At 38.1% G+C, this 16,366-nt stretch overlaps 1 protein-coding gene across 2 annotated transcripts in view; it reads right to left on the bottom strand.

Annotated features, from left to right (window-relative positions):
* The window catches only part of LOC136858164 (hemicentin-1), a 709,155-nt gene that overhangs the window by 353,767 nt on the left and 339,022 nt on the right, over positions 1-16,366 (bottom strand). For both annotated transcript variants that reach the window (XM_067137503.2, XM_067137504.2), the window contains exons 25-26: positions 6,592-6,735; positions 5,969-6,085 (exon numbers count right to left, since the gene is read on the bottom strand). In XM_067137503.2, coding sequence (XP_066993604.2) covers positions 5,969-6,085; positions 6,592-6,735 — 261 coding nt within the window. The remainder of the gene's footprint in view (positions 1-5,968; positions 6,086-6,591; positions 6,736-16,366) is intronic.

Genomic DNA, 16,366 nt, shown 5'->3' with positions numbered 1-16,366 from the left:
ATGTGACGAAAAGTGCGGAAAATGTCGAAAATTAGTGAAAAATGGAATGTTGTGTGATTCATGTGATCGATGGTGGCATTATAAGTGCGGAAATTGCCCTAGAGACGTAAAAACTAATGAAAATGTTGACTGGATTTGTGAGCAGTGTGTTCGGAATGTTGTTGTTGGGGACGGCGTTGACGAAGCACCGAAAACAGTCGATGAGGAATATAAAAGTGCATTAGAAATTATAAACATTCTAAAAAAGGACAATGAGACTCTTAAAGTTGAAAATCAAGAATTAAAAGAAAGACTGCGATCGCTAGAATTTGGGACTGAGCATTCTTCGAGTGATATACCGGTACAAGTAACAAACTCGAGCACGTGGTGTCAAGTAGTTCGTGGATGGCCGGCTAAGAAGAAATCTACAACTGAATTTCCGGAAATAAACATTAGAAATAGGTTTTCTGCCCTAAATAATCTAATCATGGAAGAAAGTGATCGCGCGCGTGAAACCAAATCATCGCGATCCGTTGCCGTGCCGAGTTTAAAATTTAGGCCTAGAATTCAGATTCAAGACCCAGTTAGGCCTAAATCAGCGAAGGTAGCTGTGTTTGGTGATAGCCAAGGAAGGGGAATTGCGGGAGTTATTAACGACGGGAATATAGCAGCAACCGGAGAAACATATACAGGAGCTTCTATCAGCAGTGTTGTGGAAAACGTAGAAGCAGCAACTAGGAACTTCGGGAGCGGCGATGCAGTGCTTATCATCGGTGGGACGAACGACGTAGCTCGCGACGACGCCAAAAATGTAAGATCACAACTTAAACATACACTAGGGAAGCTGACCCACACTAACGTTTTTGTAGTGAACGTGCCCCACAGGCATGATTTGAGTAGAGACTCGTGTGTGAACATTGAAGTGGACAAGGTCAATACAGATATTGTTAAAATTTGTAAACATTTTCGGAATACTCAGGTTATTGAATGCAGCAGTTTTGAGAGATACTGTTATACAAAACATGGCCTCCATCTAAACAATTCAGGTAAACAAAAGATAGCAAATATTGTTCTAGATTTTATTAATCTTAAGATATGTACTGTAAAACAGGCAACTCCCTTGAGTTATAATACTGACCAGGAAAACTAGTAGAAAGAGCCAGCTGTACTTCAAGCTGGCTCAGTCAACTAGAAAAAGAAACTCAGGATAGTAAGGAATTTCAAGTTACCCAATTGCAACAGTCAAGTTTTAGGGAGGAAGGGGGTCTGAGATTGCTCTTGGTAAACTGTCAAAGTGTAGTAAATAAACAATTAAAATTCGGTACATTGATGGAATCTTATGAGACTGATGTGGTGATAGGAGTGGAATCGTGGTTGAAAGAAGGGGTGGGTAATAGAGAAGTATTTCCGGAAGGGTACACAGTCTATCGTAGAGACCGAGGCGATAAAAAGGGAGGGGGGGTGTTTATTCTAGTGAAGGAAAATTACTGTTCACATGAATGGTTTACCGATGAAAGGGATGAAATATTAGGGATAAAATTAGTTTGTGATAATATGAAGGAGGTGGGAATTATAGGAACATACAGGCCTGGAAGAGAGGAAAGAGACATGGAAATCTTTGAAAAAATAATAGATTATACTCATAAAAACAATAATAATGATATGGTAATAATTGGGGGAGATCTAAATTTGCCTGAAGTTGAATGGAAAGGAGCTGCAAGTGAAGCCCATGAACAGAAACTGGCAAATAAGTTAATTTGGGAGGGAGGATTTACACAAGTAGTACAAGAACCGACTCGTCTCAATAACTTACTAGATGTATTCTTGGTTAAACCATGGGAAATTGTTGATAAAACTGAGGTAATTGAAGGAATAGGAGACCATAAGGCTGTAATAATGGATGTAGGACTCGTACCAAAAAGGCTTAATAAAAGGGTTACACAAGACAAGAAATTGTACAGAAATACTAAAGTTGATGAATTTGGGACTTACCTTAAATCACAATTCAGTTGTTGGATAAGTGAAGGGAGTAACGTGGATACACTTTGGGCTAAATTTACAGGAATTATTTGGGAAGGAGAGAAGAGATTTGTACCTGTTAAGAAGGGTAAAATGACCTCAGACCCTGTTTATTATACAAGGGAAATAAGAAAATTAAAAAGAAAATGTAGAATAGTAAACAGGAAAATCAAAGAGGGTAGGGAGAGTAGAGAAACTAGAAAACAGCTAATGAGGGAACTGAATAGAGTGAAAAAGGAAGCAAAAGAGAATTATATGAATGGCATACTTCAAGAGGGTAATGACCACAAAGGGAAATGGAAAAAGCTGTATTCATATATCAGGAATCAAAAAGGAAAAGGAGTCCAAATTCCTACAATGGTGGGAGAAGGGGGTGAACACTATTTAACAGATACTGAGAAAGCAAACCTATTTAGTAGGGAATTTAGAGATTCAGTAGATGATTGTCAAGAGTTGGAAACCGAAACAGAAGATAGAGAGGGAGAGAGACAGAGGGAAACAAGAAGCTTCTCATTCACAAACGAAGATATTTTCAGAGAAATCCAACTGCTTCAGCAAGGAAAAGCTGCAGGAAGTGATCAAATTACTGGGGAGGTATTAAAGACAATGGGGTGGTACATAGTGCCTTATTTAAAATTTCTCTTTGACTATGTCATAAATAATAGTGTAATACCAAAGGAATGGAAGGAATCTATAATAATACCAATTTATAAAGGAAAGGGTGATAAAAGGAAACCAGAGAACTACAGACCAATCAGCCTGACCAGTATAGTTTGTAAAATTCTGGAGAGTTTAATATCGAAGTACATCAGAGGGATATGTGATGATAAAAATTGGTTCATGAGGAGCCAGTATGGATTTAGAAAGAAATTTTCTTGTGAGGCACAACTGGTGGGATTTCAGCAGGACATATCAGATCAGTTGGATTCAGGAGGTCAGTTAGATTGCATAGCCATAGATCTTTCCAAAGCCTTTGATAGAGTGGAACATGGAATATTATTAAAGAAATTGGAGGGAATAGGATTGGGCGTAAGGGTTACACGTTGGATAAAAGCATTTCTAAATTCAAGGGTTCAGAAAGTCAAAGTAGGAAATAATGTATCGCAGGAAGAGAAAGTTTGGAAGGGAATTGCACAGGGTAGTATAATCGGTCCGTTACTTTTCTTAATATACGCAAATGATTTAGGGAACAATATAACATCAAAAATAAGATTGTATGCAGATGACATAATTGTTTATAGAGAAATAAACAACATTGAGGATTGTTCAGAATTACAAAGGGACCTTGAAAGTATCCAACAATGGGTTGAAGAAAATAATATGAAGGTTAATGGAGGCAAATCAACTGTTACAACTTTTACAAACAGGAGCTTTAAAAGTGAATTTGAATATACTTTGGATGAGGTAGTTATCCCAAAAGATGGCAAGTGCAAATACTTAGGTGTGAGATTTGAAAGTAATTTGCACTGGAAGGGTCATATTGATGACATTGTTGGGAAAGCATACAGATCATTACATGTCATAATGAGGCTACTTAAAGGATGCAACAAAGAATTAAAAGAAAAAAGTTACTTGAGTATGGTTCGTCCATTATTGGAATATGCAAACAGTGTTTGGGATCCTCACCAAGAATACCTAATAAAAGAAATAGATAGTGTGCAGAGGAAAGCAGCAAGATTTGTAACAGGGGATTTCAGGAGAAAGAGTAGTGTATCAGAAATGTTAAAGGAACTTGGGTGGGAAACTTTAAGTAAGAGAAGGGAGAAAACTAGACTTACAGGATTATATAGAGCCTATACAGGAGAAGAAGCATGGGGAGATATCCGTGAGAGGCTTCAGTTGGAAAATAATTATATCGGCAGGACTGACCACAAATATAAAATTAGAAGGAATTTTAGCAGAAGCGATTGGGGTAAATTTTCATTCATTGGGAAGGGTGTGAAGGAGTGGAACAGTTTACCAGGGGTAGTGTTTGATCCTTTTCCAAAATCTGTACAGATATTCAAGAAGAGAATAAACAGCAACAGAGAAAATAAATGAAGTGTTAGAGGGCATTCGACCGGTGCAGGTTATTGTAAAAAAAAAAAAAAAAAATGTGTGTGAATAAATTAATTCCATCCCCTGGTCTAAGGAGTTTGGACAGCCAAAGTAGGGGACTGCCTGTAGGGGTGAAGTACAGTGGGGACTTCGAGGGCCCTGGGACTGCTACGGTAGCTGTGAAGGCCCTTCAGGAACTCTGAAAAGTGGTGGCAAAAGGGGCTCTGGTTAAGACGCAGCAGGTCGTTATGCTACTTAGGATCCAGAACGGGTAAAAAAAAAAATAGTAAATAAATAAATGCAATGTAAATATTAATGTTATACCAGTTTTATAGTATCATTTGAAGCAATTCCACATACTGTATATCAGTTGACTATATTTGTAAGTAGTACAGGAGATATTATAATTAGAATTTTGTAAACAATATAAATTTATTAAGGATGAGCTGTGTGTTTAATAGAAAACATTGTTAGCGTAAATTGTATAATATTGTATTATAGGAAAAATTTTCTTCTCTTGTTAATTTAATATTTAGTGCTTGACAATAATGTATTTTAGTGTACCATTTGCCACCGAGGTAGACACCTCATTTGCAAATAAAGAGATTTTGATTTTGATTTGATTTAAAAGCTTTCAAGGCACAACTCTGCATAAAAACCTGTCTTTATAAGTATTCTACCAAAAACACTACAGATTCTTATACAAAAAAAAAGGAATATTATTTCCTACCAACACTAAAAAACTACTCAATGTACATTAAAGAAAGAAGAATCACTAATTTTGGTTACTTCTACAAGCATCAAACACACAATATTTATTTCACAACTTGGATTATTCCACGTACACAAGGAATCTGTTTTACTACAAAATAACTACTTTATCACTTAGAAAAGACAGAGCACCATCAACGGCTGGCCATTTGAGTGTCCAATAATGGATCTGTTGTTAGAATATGCTCCAATTTGCTGCAAATGGAGATTTGTTCTTCTAATAATAAACTGAAACTGTAAATTGGCACAAAAATATTATCATCAACTTAGAGAAACTCTTTAAAGACTACATCCACCTTGAGTTATATCACAGATGTTTTTCATGTATTTCAAAAATTGTATAGCAAGAAACTTCTAATTACTCTCTCTGACTCAAAAGATGCTTACAGACACTTGCAGTGCACCTGCGCTGTGATTTGAGTTATTGATATGTGATTTGCTGTTTCTACATTGGTTGTTCCCCATTCTGTTCCTTCCCCTTCCCTTCTCAAGCGTAGTCTTGGTGGCTGGTTGTGTCCAGCATTTGTCTCTTATTATTTATTTGTCGCTTGATCTGAGCATCTACGAGGGGGTTCCTTTCGAACCCGAGGCTGCTGGGCTGCAAACATCGGAGCGTAACTCATGAGTTATGTTGCATGTGTATACTGAGTGAAAGGTTAATGCTTTTGGCAGCGAATGAGAGTGTAATTGGGTAAGAGTTGTGCTTCTATGTGTGGTGTGCTGTGTGGATGTGCCGGATTTGTAGCCCAGGGGCCTATGGCCATTTGAAGTCTGTTTCATTTTTGCAATATGTATTTCTTTAATTTTACATTCTAGTAATACTTGTATTTCTTTTATATTACCTGTGAGTAATAGATCTTCTGTTCTCTGTTGAATGTACGAGGCCAATAGAAGTTTATTAGTTTACTATTGAAAGGGTGCTTCAGTTATGATGATGTAAATATTTTGTTACCTTTGAATAAATGACAGATAAATATACGGATGGAAAACTCCCTAACCTTGGTCCACCTCGCTTCCCCTCTGGATATGTTCCTTTTTCCTCTGCCTTTATGCTAGCACCTTCTCAGTTAGGATGATAATGGTAAAGTAAATCTTTTACTGGGGAAGGAATTTGTACAAATGGAAATGAATCTGTACATATGTATTCAGTAATGTGATTTACCTAGAACATTCAGAATCAGTGTCCTGTGATCAATGCCTGCAGAGTTGACAGCAGTGCAAGTATATAGGCCAGAGTCCTCTTGATTTGCTTCTTTAATTATTAGGACATGTTCCTCTTCTGAAAGATAAATCATTTATTCAAATGAATAACACTGCTGAAATCACAAAATCATTTTCTTGAGAATTACAAAGAGACAAAATTCAATGGATCAGATCATGTGTTCTTAATTCTTTAGCAAATAGATGATATACTTTCATATTTGTGTTGTTTTATGCAGAAATGAATACTATGATTATAGTCTGAGGTAATCTATCCTGTATTTTTAATGAAATCATAAATCAGAGGTCAGATAAAATTGCCTGCAGCTATTGGAGGTGAGAATAGAACAATCTGAAGCTTACACTAAAATATACAAGCACTCTTCAAAGAACATATCCCTGTACAAAACTGTTTACAGTATTTATAACAGTTAAGAGAATTCACCTCCATCCATTTTATTTGCACAAAATTATAGGAGCAACATGTATGCAATGGACTGTCAATGAAGTATGAAGTAAATTGAAAGAAGTTGTGAGAAGAAGCATTGCAGCTTATTAAAAAGTCCAATCAAAAATGTATGTTACCTGTGTGAGGAGTAGAGATTATTTTTCCATCTTTTTTCCAAGAGATCTCTGGGAGTGGGGATCCACTTGCTTGACAAGCCAAACTGTAGTCTGTTCCTTGAACTAGGGTCTCCCGTTCAGTAAAACTAAGAATCTTTGGTGGAACTGTTTAAAGAAAGCATTAAAAATTAGGACATTTATTGAGCGTAACATTTTTAATTAGGTACATTTTATATCATGTCCAACACATAAAATATGAACAGTTTTTGGGAGAAATTAATTATAATAAGGAACAAAAATGTGATGATTAACAGTCAGCAACAGCATTAGAGCTCCCTGGCCATGCAGTGCAGGGGCAAAGATTTTGATATAGCATTGCTCATGTGTCCAAGCATTGATAGATAAAAGTTTTTGTAAAATACAAGAAAATTCCAGTAACTATTAAATCAAGCTGATATTCTAGTTGCAAACATACTGCACAAGAGTGATGGTCAGCAATAATTGTTGGACCTAAGAGTAACTGGAGCACTGCTGACTGACCTTACGTCCACCTCTCCTCTTTGTTATTTGCAGAAAATAATGGATTCTAAGGCTATATATATATATATATATATATATATATCGATGTTCTATACTAATCTGCCAACGATGGATATGACTGCTAGTGTAGCATAATATTATAAGTTCTACTGCAACAGCCATCTTAGGCAAATTATATGCTGCATTTAGTCTTCTATTAAAATATTCTGCTGAATATTTTATGATATACATTTTACATCCCAGTAAGTACATTTTTCTCTGATATGCAGAGCTGCCAGAATTTCATCCCATGGGAGTTTTTTATGTCCAAGCAAATCTACTGACAAGAGGCTGACATACTGGAGCATCTTCAAATACCACTGACCGAACCAGGATCATCCCTGCCAACTTGGGCTCAGAAGGCCAGCGCTCTACCACTTGAGCTACACATCTGGCTGAATATTTTATCTACACTGTTGAAATCACAAAACTGCTAGGTGTAAAAATGGGAAACTGTGTAAAACAATCTCCAGGGCTGCCAATAATGGAGATCAAACCCACCCTTTTCTGAACACAAGTTTACAGCTAAGTGACACAAACCGCACAGCCAACTCACTTGCTGTGAAAAAAAATTATTTAGTGCATTTAGCCCTTGGTTTGTAACATTTATTATAGATAGATAGATAGATAGATAGATAGATAGATTTATTTATCATCAACAGGTTATTTTCCTAATTAAAGATGGTTCAATAAAACATAATATACAACAAATACACCTTAAATAAATAACAATAATTTCCTAAAATAATAACCAAGTTCAAACCAAGGCCCTACACCGCTCGCTGCACAGTAGCGTGTGACTGGGGAAGAGCTGTCCATGTGCATATCGCCATGTTACGGGCACTCCACAGCTCGCCGAGGAGACCATAGTATGGAATTCATGCATTAACTTACATTACGCACGAATGAAAACACCTGCCGACAGGTTATTTTTATTCCTGCGATACAGGATAACACGGTAAGAACAGATGTTCATCAGTTACATCCAAAATAAAATGTTAATAAGGTGCCGCATTAGAAAGCAGAAGATCCATACGGAAATTCCCGTCAGTTCGCAAACCAAAACTACTGTACTAATTTTAAATCAAAAGCCTCGCAGAAGTAATACAGATCAATAATCCTGAGGTCTGATTAGTACCAGTGGACCGTGAAGTGTGAAAGTATGTTTGTTCCTTCACATTAATCTCCGGTAAGCGTCTAATACTGTTGCATTCCAAGCATCAGGGAAACTTACCCATTCCCAGGTCCTAATTCATTACACCCACTAATGCAAATACATGCAATAAATATACCGTACAAAATCAAGACGCTAATAACACGAAAATGATACTTATGCATACAAACTGAACACATTTTCATTGTTATTGAACTAATCTCCACAAATAGTTTGGATAGCTAGCCTATAAGTAACAGGCGTAATAAAACAACATTTCGAAAACTAGATAAGAAGACTTCAAAATACACTACTAATGATAGTAAATATATACCTTTGTAGATAAAAAAAAAATGTCTTAAATTTAGAGAACACTCTCCAGAAACAGAAAAACATTGTATACTCATACTTTAAATTAACAAATTTTTCAGAAAAGAATATATAGCTAACATTAGGCCTACTATAATGATCATATTTGTAACAGGTGCTACACTACCTCATAATTCTAAATGTCTCTAACAATGAAAAGAAAGCTTAGTTTGAGTTTCTCTGAGTTAAATATATTTTTAATAGTTGGTAGGGTTTAAGAGAAGAAAAGTATATAATTTAGTATGCAAACCCTCTCATACTATTCTCACCTTAAATACCAATATTAGGCCTACTATTTTTATAAATTTGAACTGTAAGGCGATTTTCTGAGCACAAATTAAAATTGAAAATGTATTCTAACTTTTCTATTACAGGAGCGTTATGATTCATATACGGAAGAAGATAAATGAGCTTGAGTATCAAGCATAGATCAATGTAACAGTTAAACAGGTAGTTTGATTAGTGTTTTCTACTACAAAGTAGGAGTCAGCCTAGTCAAACTTCTGTGGAACAGCATATTTAACAATTCTTTTATTATAAAGATGTGAAAACATGGATAATGGTATTAATAAATCATTTTTATGATAATTGTTAATAATTTGAAGCCATATTTTGACCTAAAAATAGATGGCTTTATCAAGTTTTAGCAATCATATTTTCCAGATTCTAGGCCCGTGTTTATCGAAATTTTAATACGGGTACACAGTCTGTAAGAACAAAATGCGCGCTTTTTCAGAATAGATGGTTCTTAAGAACTGTCCCTAACGAAATGAAAAACGCCAAGAATAAGAAGCAGCCTAAACATTGAGAATGCCACGTCCGTACATCCCTGAATCCACCACTCAATAGTCCATTCTCGATTATGCTAATTTTATAACATTTTAATTTCTACATATTTGTGAAAAGAAATACGAGATCCTTTCTGATAGCAATTTTTATCACTGAAAGCTGCACAAGAGGTCACCATCGTGAATAGTTCTCCACTCCGCACTTAGGCGTACGGCTTAACTTAGGCCTACTGTCCTTTAATATCGCCGATCAATGTAAGCTCGCACTTATCACTAAAATAGTTGCCAGTACTATACATTATCACATAACACAACCACAGATGCGCTAACCGATAGGAATCACCATGAAAAACGCACAAGGAACTGTAAACATCACCACCATCGAAACCGAAGTGCCAGCAACATGGCGATGCGTGAAGATATTCAATTCACCGCATAGCACCAGCGTGCTCAGTGAGTCTAGATAAGTAATATTAAAGTCTTTGGTTCAAACTAAATCTAGAGATCTTACAACACCTTAATTAATTAATTAATTAAATAAATAAAATATATAAATAAATATAGTGCAGTCCCGATAATTAACGGTAATTTATGCATGCACTTCCGTGAATTATCGAAAACTGCAAATTATCCGCAGTCATTTTTAAGCCTGCTAAAAACAAAACCACAGGTTAAAATAATGAAATGTATTTTGTGAACAAGCAGAAAATAATTATAACACTTCACATTGGTATTGTAAGACACACTAGAGAAAAATGCCATGTGGATTATGCCAACATTCGTATCTAACAAAAAAATCTGTCATCACTTTTTGTTTCTTAGTCGATTGTTCATTTTTTCTAATTTTGGAGCATACATTTCTCAAGAAAACAATATCTGAAAATGAACATTCATCTATATTTTCTATGTAAGAGATAAGTGTGTCTATAGACACACTCGCTTGGCTGTGGGAAACTTTTGGATTTTCCGTTGCATCACTCCTGCACTCGATATCATCTGAATCTCCGTCTTCCTCACCAACCATCAAATTCCGTATAATATGCTCCTCACTTTCATGTCTGAAACCATAATCATCCGTATCGATGTCTAACCACTCAATAATGTCACTTTCTTCTGCATCTTGGCATTTATCCAGGTTTTTCAGTAATGATATCATTGTAGCTAGACTACGTTGACCGTTCGAAATTTCTTCACTGAAGCCGGCAAATGCTTGCTCTTAACCTAGAACAGATTTCCACGATCGTGCAAACGTAGTAGCGGTAATTTTGTCCCATGACTTATTGACTGCATGAAGAGCATCGAAAAAACTGAAGTCCTTCCAAAATGTTGGAATATCGATGCCTTCCTCAACCAACTGTTGTAACAGAGACGACCTGTAGTTCTTCTTTAAAGCAGCAATAACGCCTTGGTCCATAGGTTGGAGAATAGAAGTTACATTACGGGGAAGGTATTTCATGTAAATATCACCTTCTTTACGTTCACTTTCATGTGGATGAGAAGGCGCATTGTCAATCAAGAGCACTGCTTTGATTGGCAGTGACTGCTTAATTAGGTAGGCCGTCACTTGTTTCACAAAATGATTGTGAAACCAGTCCTTAAATATCTGTGTCTCCATCCATGCTGCCTTCTGATTGTAGTACTGCAAAGGTACATTCTCTTCGTTTAAAACAACGGGGTTTTCTGGATTTCCCTATCGCTAATAATTTAAATTTATGATCACCTCTTGCATTAGCACACACCATAATGGTTATTCTTTCCTTGGATATTTTGTGGCCTGGGGCTTGCTGTTCTTGTTGCATCACTAATGTTCGGGATGGTAAACATTTACAATAACAAAGTTTTATTATGATCCACCTATTCAATACATTATAATGTTGTCACATTTAAAATATCTTCATTAGTTAAAAAGTTATATGTGGGACATGTTTCGCTCCCTTACAGAGCATCATCAGCCAAATCTGAATCTCGAAGAATGGTTATGTTCGTATGACTTAAGAACTATTAGACCATTTTTCACAAACTTAAAACTTACTCCATTAGAATATCATAAAATACAGAATCTTTGGAAATATGCCTTAATTACATGTGCTTAATAGGAAAGATACATTAAAATTGTGGAAGAATGAGTTCTAAAACATTTAAAATAAGTAGCATGCCTAAAATCTTAAAAAGATGTGAAAATCAATCTTAAGAGCTAAATTTGAAGATCTTCTTGGCAATGAGATCTAGTAAAAAAGTTATTTATCGCTAGTGCAATGGCACTGCCGGTGGCTACAATTAGCCTACGCAGTGGCCTCCACGGTATGCACTACAAGCCATGCGTCTTGGTAGGTGTGCTAGGTACCAACTGATGAGCCCAGCCTAGCACACGGGGGCGAAACGCTGGCAACCAGGAATGAGTTAGCTGGAAAATTTATAATGTCCAATAACGGACCATTTATATTGGTATTATAAATTTACTCATTCGGAACAAATATTACAGATTCCCTATGGGAATCAACATCTATATCATCTGATGGCCAAGCAGGCATCAATTTTTGGTAATGGGACAAAGTCTCTCATAGTGCATTGGCACTGCCGGTGGCTACAATTAGCCTACGCAGTGGCCTCCACGGTATGCACTACAAGCCATGCATCTTGGTAGGTGTGCTAGGTACCAACTGATGAGCCCAGCCTAGCACACAGGGGCGAAACGCTGGCAAACAGGAATGAGTTAGCTGGAAAATTTATAATGTCCAATAACGGACCATTTATATTGGTATTATAAATTTACTCATTTGGAACAAATATTTCAGATTCCCTATGGGAATCAACATCTATATCATCTGATAGCCAAGCAGGCATCAATTTTTGGTAATGGGACAAAGTCTCTCATAGTGCATTGGCACTGCCGGTGGCTACAATTAGCCTACGCAGTGGCTTCCACGGTATGCACTACAAGCCATGCGTCTTGGTAGGTGTGCTAGGTACCAACTGACGAGCCCAGCCTAGCACACGGGGGCGAAACGCTGGCAACCAGGAATGAGTTAGCTGGAAAATTTATAATGTCCAATAACGGACCATTTATATTGGTATTATAAATTTACTCATTCGGAACAAATATTACAGATTCCCTATGGGAATCAACATCTATATCATCTGATGGCCAAGCAGGCATCAATTTTTGGTAATGGGACAAAGTCTCTCATAGTGCATTGGCACTGCCGGTGGCTACAATTAGCCTACGCAGTGGCCTCCACGGTATGCACTACAAGCCATGCATCTTGGTAGGTGTGCTAGGTACCAACTGATGAGCCCAGCCTAGCACACAGGGGCGAAACGCTGGCAAACAGGAATGAGTTAGCTGGAAAATTTATAATGTCCAATAACGGACCATTTATATTGGTATTATAAATTTACTCATTTGGAACAAATATTTCAGATTCCCTATGGGAATCAACATCTATATCATCTGATGGCCAAGCAGGCATCAATTTTTGGTAATGGGACAAAGTCTCTCATAGTGCATTGGCACTGCCGGTGGCTACAATTAGCCTACGCAGTGGCTTCCACGGTATGCACTACAAGCCATGCGTCTTGGTAGGTGTGCTAGGTACCAACTGACGAGCCCAGCCTAGCACACGGGGGCGAAACGCTGGCAACCAGGAATGAGTTAGCTGGAAAGTTTATAATGTCCAATAACGGACCATTTATATTGGTATTATAAATTTACTCATTCGGAACAAATATTTCAGATTCCCTATGGGAATCAACATCTATATCTTCTGATGGCCAAGCAGGCATCAATTTTTTGTAATGGGACAAAGTCTCTCATAGTGCATTGGCACTGCCGGTGGCTACAATTAGCCTACGCAGTGGCCTCCACGGTATGCACTACAAGCCATGCGTCTTGGTAGGTGTGCTAGGTACCAACTGATGAGCCCAGCCTAGCACACAGGGGCAAAACGCTGGCAACCAGGAATGAGTTAGCTGGGAAATTTATAATGTCCAATAACGGACCATTTATATTGGTATTATAAATTTACTCATTCGGAACAAATATTTCAGATTCCCTATGGGAATCAACATCAATATCATCTGATGGCCAAGCAGGCATCAATTTTTGGTAATGGGACAAAACTCTCATAGTGCATTGGCACTGCCGGTGGCTACAATTAGCCTACGCAGTGGGCTCCACGGTATGCACTACAAGCCATGCGTCTTGGTAGGTGTGCTAGGTACCAACTGATGAGCCCAGCCTAGCACACAGGGGCAAAACGCTGGCAACCAGGAATGAGTTAGCTGGGAAATTTATAATGTCCAATAACGGACCATTTATATTGGTATTATAAATTTACTCATTCGGAACAAATATTTCAGATTCCCTATGGGAATCAACATCAATATCATCTGATGGCCAAGCAGGCATCAATTTTTGGTAATGGGACAAAACTCTCATAGTGCATTGGCACTGCCGGTGGCTACAATTAGCCTACGCAGTGGGCTCCACGGTATGCACTACAAGCCATGCGTCTTGGTAGGTGTGCTAGGTACCAACTGATGAGCCCAGCCTAGCACACAGGGGCGAAACGCTGGCAACCAGGAATGAGTTAGCTGGAAAATTTATAATGTCCAATAATGGACCATTTATATTGGTATTATAAATTTACTCATTCGGAACAAATATTTCAGATTCCCTATGGGAATCAACATCTATATCATCTGATGGCCAAGCAGGCATCAATTTTTGGTAATGGGACAAAATCTCTCATAGTGCATTGGCACTGCTGGTGGCTACAATTAGCCTACACAGTGGGCTCCACGGTATGCACTACAAGCCATGCGTCTTGGTAGGTGTGCTAGGTACCAACTGATGAGCCAGCCTAGCACACGGGGGCGAAACGCTGGCAACCAGGAATGAGTTAGCTGGAAAATTTATAATGTCCAATAACGGACCATTTATATTGGTATTCTTTAAGAGAGTCCACGAAAAGGAAAATATTGATATGAGCGTCCCTTTTATAACCGAACTGCTACATGATAAGGTTCAATCGCTTGCTAAGGTGGCACAATCAGAAACCTTTGAAGAGCTCCGTCACATCGTAGCAAAATTAGACAAGGAAACAAGTTACCATACCTCAAAAATGAAAACCTCAACAGTGGAGAAACCCCAGAAATGCTAGCATTATAGGTAGACCAGGCATTTTAAAGGCCAACCCTGGAGGAAAACCTAGCTTGGGATCATTCAAGTTGGAGTAAGGAGGGTTCTGGAAGAATGAAGAAGCCCCAGATACATGACACCTGACTAGAAGGTAAAGATTTTGGTCACATCTGTAGTGATGATGAATCTAATCCACCCCACCCAGCTATTAACTTGACACTGGATGATAAACCTTCAATCACAATCCTTGACACTCAAGCGTCACACTCATTTGTGAGCATGAATGTGGCAAAATGATTAAATGTGTTCATCCTGCCAAGGTGGCAACAATCAGGGGGGCAACTCATCACATGCATTACCAGATTGAGGGTTGCACCTTTCTTCAAGCCAAATGCTCTACTGAAGTCATAGATATACGGTGAGGGTTGTTAAGGATTTGACACCTGACATAATATTACGACATGACTTCTTAGCTAAATATTGGTTAGTGATAGATTATACAGCCAATGAAATATTCTTTGGTAACAGAAATAGAATTAGGTTGTCACGGGTTGTAAATAAAGCCTTTGAGTAGGAAACTTTAGAAACCAATGTATTGGTTAAACTGAAAACAGGACTGTTGGGGGTGGAGGAGAAGGAAAACCTTGAGAAGTTGCTGAATAAGTTCCCTGAGGTCATAGAATCGGATTTACCACAATGGTAAATCATAAAATAATTTGTAAGGATAATACCCAAATTAAACAAAGGCTCTACCCACATAAGCAAGATAAACGAAAATTTATAGTAAAAAAAGTCAAGGAAATGGAGAACCAAGGATTGATTGACCCTTCAGTATCAGGATGGGCTTCTCCAATAGTACTATCTAAGAAAAAAATGGTGATTACCGACTTTGTGTGGACCTACATCACGTAAATGACAAGACTATATCAGATGACTACCCCATGCCGGATCTTTGCCATCTGATATAGCAAGTGAGTGGGGCAAAAGTCTTCAGTACCCTCGATTTGAACTCTGGCTACTGGCAAGTAGAAGTTGAGGAAGAGGTTCGACCGATGACTGCTTTTTCCACCCCAAGATGTGTGGAAATAGGAGAAAGGGAAGAGGTAGGAAAAGGAAATGTGGAGTAGTGCATAGGAAAAGACAGGTGGAACATTGTCATGGGATGGAAAAAAGGGACGAGGAAGTAGCTTCTGCAGCTGTCAGGAAAGATAGGGATGAGCAGGAGGGGAAGGGATCAAATGAGGTTGGTAGGGTTGAGGCTCTGGTCATGGGGGATTCCATCGTTAGACATGTTGGGAAAGTGTGTGGAGGAAAGAGTACCAGGGTAGAGTGTTATCCAGGTATTTGGTTAAGGCAGATGTTGAAGAAAGTAGAAGAAGGTGGTAGTATTTCACGTTGGTACTAACAATGTAAGGAAAGCAGGTATAAGTACCAACATAGCTGAGAATATGTGGGACCTGGTATATGCAGCACTGGTAAAGTTTAAGGAAGCGGATATTATTATCAGTGGAATACGGTGTAGGAGGGATACTGACAGGAAGGTGACTGGGGATTTAAATGAGACTATGGAGTGGGTATGTGGGAAACTGGGAGTGAGATTTCTAGATCCTAATGGGTGGGTAGGAGATAAGGATCTGCGCTCAGATGGCCTTCACTTAAACCGCAGTGGTACATATAAGTTAGGAAATTTGTTTAGAAGGGTTATAGGGAGGTATATTCAGGGAAACGGGGTGGCCTAGGGAGCAGTGTTAAGGAAACGGGGACTGG

Source organism: Anabrus simplex, chromosome 1 (genome assembly GCF_040414725.1).
Source record: "Anabrus simplex isolate iqAnaSimp1 chromosome 1, ASM4041472v1, whole genome shotgun sequence".
In the NCBI taxonomy this organism is placed as follows: domain Eukaryota; kingdom Metazoa; phylum Arthropoda; class Insecta; order Orthoptera; family Tettigoniidae; genus Anabrus; species Anabrus simplex.
The sequence above is the reverse complement of the archived record's forward strand: the minus strand, read 5'-3'. Positions and strand labels throughout refer to the sequence as shown.